This window comes from Monodon monoceros, unplaced genomic scaffold (genome assembly GCF_005190385.1).
Source record: "Monodon monoceros isolate NGI ecotype Baffin Bay Population unplaced genomic scaffold, NGI_Narwhal_1 Super_Scaffold_6, whole genome shotgun sequence".
Lineage (NCBI taxonomy): Eukaryota > Metazoa > Chordata > Mammalia > Artiodactyla > Monodontidae > Monodon > Monodon monoceros.
The window spans coordinates 38034518-38042882 of NW_021703783.1; the positions used below are offsets into that span (position 1 = coordinate 38034518).

An 8365-nucleotide genomic window follows, 5' to 3' on the forward strand; every position below is an offset into this window, starting at 1 on the left:
CAAGACAATGGATTGGAGGGTAGAGGACTTAACATAGAAACCTTTGATAGGCATCAGCCACATGGATGAAATAAGTGGAACTTACATGTTATTGGTAGAATTCACCGGACTTTGTGACTATTTCAATGTGGGAAGTAAAAATGAGGAGAATTAACTGAAGTTTGTAGCTTGAGCAATGGGTGGATGCCAACAATTGAGACAGGATTAGGTTTGGAATGAGGGTAATGAGTTTGCTTTTGGGGTACGTTGAATTTGAGGTGCCAAAGAGCTATCTAGGGGAATATGACTACAAAACAGGAAAAATATTAATCTGGAATTGTGAAGGTGGGGCTTATAACTATTGGGGGTTATTAGCATATAGGTAGTTGTTAAAGGTATGGGAGTGGAGGAACTCACCCCAGGAAAAAAATGTAGAAGAGGACTGGACGGACCCTAAGAAACCCTAAGCATCAAAGTGTGGTCTGTTTCGACTTGCATCATAATCATATGGCATGCCTGTTAAAAAGATTCCTCGTTGTGAATGTATTTAATGCCACAGAATATACGTTTAAAAACAGTTAAGGGCTTCCCTGGGGGCGCAGTGGCTGAGAGGCCGCCTGCCGATGCAGGGGACAGGGGTTCGTGCCGCGGTCCGGGAAGATCCCACGTGCCGCGGAGCGGCTGGGCCCGTGAGCCATGGCCGCTGAGCCTGCGCGTCCGGAGCCTGTGCTCCGCAACGGGAGAGGCCACAACAGTGAGAGGCCCGCGTACCACAAACAAACAAACAAAAAAAACAGTTAAAATTGTACATTTTATGTTACATATATTTTTCCTCAATAAAAATTGCAAAAAACCCCAAATCAAACCAAACCAGAATCCTGAGCCCCATTTCTGACCTGAATCACAGTTTCTAGAGATGAATCCAGGACTCCCCAGGTAATGCTTATGCAAATTAAAATGTGAACCAATTGCTTAAGGTGTAGAGAGAAACTAAAAGATTGGAAGAGAATAATGGCAGAGAATGGCAGAGAATTAAAGGGAGCGTGATTCAATAAGGAAGGAGTCAATAGTGTTGAATGGTTTCATGGCCCAGGAGGAAGACTGAAAAGAGGCCTCAAAATATGGCATTCAGGTGGCCACCGATGAATGGGAGATGAGGAAGCAGAGGTGGTGGCATGTATTCTTTCAAGGGCTTTGCTCATGTATGGTGGTAAAGAGATGGAGATTGCATAAGGCTGAGAGGGAGATAGGACACAGGAAAAGTTGGTGGTTTTGAAGGTGAGAGAGAACTGAGCATGTTGGTAGGTGGACAGGAATATTCAATGAGGCCAAGGAGACACCAAGGGGATCCTTAATAAAATACAGCTTGGGAGAGGTAGTAGAGGTTGGGATCTGGAACTTAGGCAGAGGTTATTTGGGTAAAAGCTCACTGGGTAAGTTTAGAAATGAAAACAAGGGAAGATGAAGGGGTTCAAGGCTGAGGGCAAGAAAAGACTTCCTGACACAGTAAACAAAAATGGCACTAGTTGGTGGTTAGGTCACCTGCTTAGATGAATGGAGAATGGAGCAGGAATAGAGTCAAGAGCCTGCCTGCAGAAGGGTAAAAGTCTGGAAGAGTCACTAGGATAAAAGTGATCAGGAGCAGCAATATAAAAAGACTGAGAAGTAGTATTAGAGCCTAATTGAGACTGGAAATGGCACCAACCATACAATTATCCTGCACAAAATAGAAAAATTGGTTTTCCTAAATGAAGGTTTTGGTTCCATCCTCCTATTATTTAGGAACTGCTCTGGCTTCTGCTCTCTCTGCATAAAGTTCAAATTCCTTAATAGGAACTTTTACTAACTTCTTCAAAAAGTCCAACCTCTCATTGGTGGTTCAGACTCTCTTGTTCCCTGTTCCTCCTTCTATAACATCAACTCAGAAAATAATAGGATCTTAGAGATTGTGAAGCTCATCAATCCAATCTCCCTTCTTAGCTAGGTATGTTTTGTTTTTCCATCTTCTCTCCACCAAATCTTCTCTTTCACTTTCCCTTGAAGTGGACTCACGGGTGTTTTAAAAATCAACACCTGCCAGACATCAGTGACACCTATCCCACAGCACTGACGCTGTAGCCATCCAATTGTAGGCTGCATTTTGTGTAGGCTTCTCTGCACGTATTCCCACCCCCATACTGGTGTATGCCCCCCACCTCCATACTGGTGTGCTTTGACAGAGGACACTGACAAAAAAAGTCCTGAATTAACTTACTCGCTGGCATGTTTTCTGTTTTGAGCTTGGGTGAGGTTCCTTTTCTTGAGTTGAAACCTCCATGGGTAGAGTGGTTAAAGGCAGAAATTTCTTTCCTACTCCAGATTCACAGGGCATTCTCAACCATACTCAAGTCACTTTTATTATATATAAAATATAATTGTATATATTCTATACAATCCCACTTCATTCATTTCATTTGTACCGGTTGGATTTTGAGTTCATAATTTAATCTTTTAAACATCTTTTAAATGCTAGTCGATGCATCTTGGTTAGTACTGTATCTGTAACTGCTGTGCTCAGCCTGGGCATGTTGGAAACTTGACCTGCTCTGGAAAGATGTTCTTCCTACCAAAGCTTCTCCTTTAGCCAGGCCAATGACTTTTCATTCCAGATTGTATTGTGAGGTTTTGTCTCATAGACAGGATGAGTAAGTCTAGAAGAAGCCTGAAGAAGGCAGATCAGATTTAAGGAGCCCAGGGAAGGGACATTCTAAGGCTAACCTGGTCTAAGTCTTCCTAAATAACCACCAAAAGCAGCCCCTTGCATATCCCAGAACCAGGGTCACTTTCTCTAGGTCATTCCAGATAGGACAGATCATTGCCTCACAGGTATATTCTCCTCAGGGATCATCCCCCCAAATGAGGAAGATACTGATTCTTTTAATTGCATGTCCTGGACATTTAAAAAGCTTCTGCCAAGTTTTAAAGCTGCCTAACTATCAGGAGTTAAGGAGAATGAACTTAATTCTTTGTATAAACCCCTTTCAATATCTCTATCCTCCCTCCCATCTCATTGTCTCCAGAATCTTATTCTGTTCCTTTCTTTCCCTTCTTCTATCAGTGATTCAGGGATCGGATGAGTCTCTGTGGCTTGTTTTGCCCTGAAGAGCAGAAGGCTTCGGTCCCAACTGGTGTTGCCGAAGCAGCATACTAATTCCATGCCATGGTCCTGGGTCAAGATCTGCACAATCTGATTAGCCATATCACCTCGGATAGCTAGGGAGCGGAAGTGGTCAAAATCATGGAGGCCCAGCTTCCGGAGACGCCTTGCAGCTGCCCGATAACACTTCCAGGGCTGTGGTTCCACAAGGAGGTAGCAGCACAGGGAAGAAAGGTGGGCCAGGAACTCCCAAAGGCCTTGGTCCCCATGGTTCAGATGAATCCACATGGTTATTGACATGCAGAAGCCAATATCAAAAACTGAGCATCCAAACTGGCTTAAGAAAGAGCTCAAGAGAACTTTCCGGGTCCTGTGATTCATGAAGTCCAGGGTGATAAAGGTCAAGCCATCAGGAAAAGGGCATTCTTTTTCAGCTCGTTCCACCAGGACTGGATCTATGTCGCAGCAGAGGAGATGGAGCTCTCTTGAGGCATCTGAGCAGGTCTCCCCATCATGTAGGGAAAGGAAATGTTTGTATAGAGCCACACTCAGATCCTAGAGGAATCCAAAAGAGCTTTGTCATTGCAGCTCTCAACCAGGGAATGGAAGAGAAACCTATATCTCTTATCCTGACATTGAGACTGCCACTTATTCCTGGCTTTATAGGATATAAGGTTGTTAAACTATAGCCTAAGCAGGTTGCCCCCCAAAAGTTTTCCACAAAGCAGGCTCTCAGCGCCCTCCAGGAGTCTCAGGCTGTAATGCATTATCTCCATACTTTCCTGACACTGATGGGCTGTGTGGTTGAAAGTTACAGCCCAATGGATGCAGCAAAGGAGTCCAGAGCAGTATTTTCCAGCTTAAGTAATACGCTGGTAAGCTCACTATCTTTTTCTTTTTTTGAGTATCTCAGACCCCAGGGAGGAGGAAAAGATTTCAGGGGCATAACCAGTGCTCCTTGCCAGGAAGGTGAGGAACAGAGCAAGCACCACCTTATAAAAATCTACTTCTCAGACCTGTGGTTGGGAAAGTCTGCATTCCAAAGTCTTCATTCAGCCTTCACTCTACACCTTCAATTTTGCTACATGTGTTATGTTTCACCACCCCCTTCTGAGACTTATTCTGCTTTTGCATCCATTACCTGCTGACCTCCTTCTAGCCAAATCCAATGACTTGTGATTTTCACCATCTTAGCACCTTTTTGACTCCTAAACAAGTCACTATTTCCTTTCTCTAACTTTGACTTCTATAACCATTATAACTAACTCAAATTCATGTTCTAATCTGTTTTTTTAAGGCATTTTTCTATTCACTACCTCATTTGCTCTGTGCAACAATCCTGTGAGGAAAATATTTATGCCCTTTGTGCAGGTGAAGAAAGTGTGGCTGGAAACAATCCAGATGTCCAATAATAGTAGCATGGATTAAGATGGAATACCAGATAGCAATTAAAAAGGAAGGAATTCAGCTCAGTGCAGCAACATGGATGACTCACACAAATACATAATGCCGAGTAAAACAGCAAGACACAAAAGAAAATACATGGCAAGCTTCCATTTATATGAAGTTAGAAAATGGACAAAATTAAACTACACTGTTTACGGATACAAAAATAGCAAGCTATAAAGAAAAGAAAGGAAACAATAATAGTAAAAGTTGGGCTCTCTGGGTGGAGAGGGGCGTTTATGAGCAGGGAAAGGCATATGGGAGACTTCTTGGGGTGCTGACAATGTTTTATTCTTGATATAGACAGTAGTCATAAAGATGTCTGCTTTATAATAATTCATAAAGTGTGAATTTATGTTTTGTGCACTTTTCTCTATGTGTGGCATAGTTCACAAAAAACCTGTATTTTAAAAATTATGGTTCAGAGGCTAGTGACTTGTCCAATGTCACATGGTTACTACATGGCAGGATTTAGGCAACATTAAGTTCTTTCCTCCATACCAGGCTTCTCATACTTCAATAGGCATACACATCACCTAGGGATCTTATTAAAATAAAGATGTTGATTTAGTAGATCTGGGTTGGGGGCGGAGATCTGTATTTCTAATAAACTTCCAAGTCATGCTGATGCTGTAGCTCAAGGACCACATTTTGAGTAGGAAGATTATGCTGCTTAAAAATTTCTCCCCATCTTTCTATTTATTTCTCTGCTGTCTTCCTCCTCCTATCTGATCTTGGGTGTGCCCCATGTTTGACCAGTCATTTCATCACATCAGTCCCTCCTCTACCACATCTCTTAATCCTCTCCATCCTCAATTCCCCAATCCTAGAGACCCCTGGAAGCTTAAAAAAGAAAACACAGACTCAAGGGCTCAATCCCCAAGATCCTGATTCAGTAGGTCTAGAGTACAGCCTAGGAGTTTCTAAAACCTAAAATTCTAAAAACAAAGCACCCCCCAAATTATCACACATCTATATTATGAAGCTGCTAAAAAAGACTATAGTGACATGAGTGATCTCCAAATTATTAAATGAAAAGCAAGGTGCAAAAGAGTGTGCTATTATTTGTAAGGTGTATACTCAAGAAGTTATAAACAGCAGTTGCCATTGTGTAGGAGAAGAGGATTTAGGGTCAGGAGTAGAGACTTGCTTTTTACTATATGCCCCTTTGGATTTTGAATTTTTTTTTTTTTTTTTGGTCTTATCAAGTGCAAGCATCTTTTCTTAAGTGCAAAATAAAAAACTCCCTAAAGGTACAGCCAGGTTTGGGAATCACTGCCCTAGTTAACTGCAACTATGTCCTGGCCCCTAAGGTACACGTATACTACTTTCAACTTTAAAATCTCCTGTAGTTTCCTAATGCCTTTCATGAAATCCCAAGTCTTAAACCAAGTCTCTTTACCCCTTTGATCTGCTACATCAACACAGTAGAGAAATGTTTGCAAGGGACAGCCAGACACCCACCCATCTGCTCATTCCAGTTTTTTAGCCTGTGTCCAAATGTCTCCCTCCCATTTACCAGCCCTGTGCCTACAGCCCTCAACCCTCTACCAAATTCTCTTCTGCCTAAGGCCAGAAACACGATAAAATCTCCTCATCCCCTCCCACTCCTGGTCTGGAATGGAGTGAGGGTACTAACTTTTTGAAGCATTTGTAATCACGGGGTCAGAATGCCTCTCCTCTAGGATATCCTAGTGGCTACGAATAGGTGTCAGAAAGACATTTCGCTATTTTGCTTGTGGTTTGACTATAATCATTCTTACGCCTAAAAATACTTTGTGGTAAGAAAATGTGGCAATGCCTTCCTCCCACAGAATACTTTATTTTTCTTTCTCGATCTTCTTCGCTGTACTCAGCCAACTGATTGCTTTTAAAATAAATATCCACTTGGCTCCAGGGTCCATTCTGCACCGTTTCACACTAATCTTAATTCCAGGCATGATTCTGTCACCCTTGGCTCCCAGTAAACCAATCCCAACCCCACGCTCCCAAACTTGCGTCTCGGGAAGTCCCCTCTCCCCCAGCCAGGTCGCCAGCCACGCTGGACAGGAGGCAAGCGCTGGAAGCCCAGGCACAGTGGCCCTTCCCACCCGGCGTTCTGCCAGGAGGCCGCAAGCGCGGAGGCGGGGACGCAGGAATTCGGAACGTAGTTGAAAACGATTCCTCCCCAAGATTCCTAAAAGAGATGGTGCTGGGACCCTAGAGGTGAGGTAGCAGCACCACGGGGTCGAACACTACGCCTTTAAACTCATTTTGGGAAAGTTGTGAGGGGTCTGGTGCCACGCCCTGGCCGGAACCCCAGGGGATGTGGAGGCTGCCAACGTCTCGGCTCGACCGACGTCCGATCCCTCCCCCGTCACTCACCCCAGAGTTACACCCCACGTCGAGCCCCAGGATCGGCCTTGTCTCTGGACTCTGAGGGAAGAGCCGGCGAAGCAGCTCTGGAGGCAGGAGGCGGAGCCGTTGCTCTGGAGGGTGGAAGCGGGAATAATGAGGGAAATTTCCGAAGGGGGCGGCCCCGGGTTCCAGAACTCGCGGTTCCTCTTCCGCCGCGGTCTCTTCAACGCCCCCGGTGGCTTGCTTCATGGACGCCGCCATTAGTCTCAGTCTGGCCTCGGGGTCGCCTCGGAACCGGAAGTCGGGAACCTGCAGGCTCGGCGAGCGCGGTCCGGGCTCCAGCGCGCCTGCGCTGCATGGCAAAGGCGAGTGACTATAAAGGCGGCCTCCCCTGAGCCAGCGCAGAAGCTTGGGGTTTGCGTTGGCGTGAGGAGCCCACGCCATAACCTGGGAGGTGGTTAGTAATATTATCCCGTTTTCCTGGTGAAACAAGCTCAGAGAGGTTGAGTGACTTGCTCAAGCTGACATAGTTTCAACTTGGGCTACCCAGAACAAGGAGTTTGTTGGGATTTGGAAGTCACTTTTGGTCCACCGTCCTTCCTTTACAAATGCATGTGAGATCCAGAGAGTAGGAATTACTTGTCCAGGGTCACACGCGAATCTGTGACGCTGGAACTTCACCCGGTTCATCCTGTGACGCCAGGAACTATGGGTCCCTCGAGGTGCCAGAAGACCCAGATGGCCCTGCCTACCACGTGGGTCAGGTGGACAGGGGCAACTGTAGAGTGTGAGCTCTTGAGAGGCAAGGACTATGCCTTAAGAGCCGGTGCTTAAGAGTGCTTACCAGGCACTAGACACCATGCTAAGACCTTTACATGTATTTATTTAATTTGCACACCAACCCTGTGAGGAAAGAACAGTAACTAATATCCCTTTTATATAGATGAGGACATCGGGGCACAGCAAAGTTAGTAACTTGCCCAAGGTGTTGCAGTTAGAAATGATAGTACCAGGATTTGACCCAGGCACTTCGGCTCCAGAGGATGTACTTGCAACCATTATGTTATTCTCAGCCTGAATCCCTTATACCTGCCATAATGCCTGACCTAAAGATGCTTAATAAGTACATGCTGAATGAAAACTCAATATCTACAAATGGTATTGGGAAAACTGGTTATTCATATGCAAAAGAATGAAAGTAGACCCTTACAGAAAAATCAACTCAAAATGGATTAAATGTAAGACCTGAAACTGTATATCTGCTAGAAAAAAAACCATAGGGGAAAGGCTTCAAGACTGATCTTGGCAATGATTTCATGGATGTGATGCCAAAAGCACAGACAACAAAAGCAAAAATAGACAAGTGGGACTACATCAAACTAAAAAGCTTCTACACAGCAACAGAAACCACTGACAGTAAAAAGGCAACCTATGGAATGGGTGAAAATATTTGCAAGCCATTTATCT

At 44.6% G+C, this 8365-nt stretch overlaps 2 protein-coding genes across 2 annotated transcripts in view; both read right to left on the minus strand.

Annotated features, from left to right (window-relative positions):
• NCKAP5L (NCK associated protein 5 like) overlaps positions 1-2357 on the minus strand; it is a 43437-nt gene extending 41080 nt beyond the window's left edge. The window contains exon 1 of the mRNA XM_029204848.1: positions 2234-2357. The gene's annotated coding sequence lies outside the window, so the exon portion shown is untranslated. The remainder of the gene's footprint in view (positions 1-2233) is intronic.
• On the minus strand, positions 2358-7342 carry BCDIN3D (BCDIN3 domain containing RNA methyltransferase). The gene is made up of 2 exons (XM_029204858.1): positions 6926-7342; positions 2358-3670 (listed from the first exon to the last, which is right to left on the minus strand). The coding sequence occupies exons 1-2, from the start codon at positions 7340-7342 to the stop codon at positions 3026-3028; spliced, it is 1062 nt and encodes a 353-aa protein (XP_029060691.1). The 3' UTR covers positions 2358-3025.
• Between the last annotated feature and the right edge of the window lie 1023 nt (positions 7343-8365).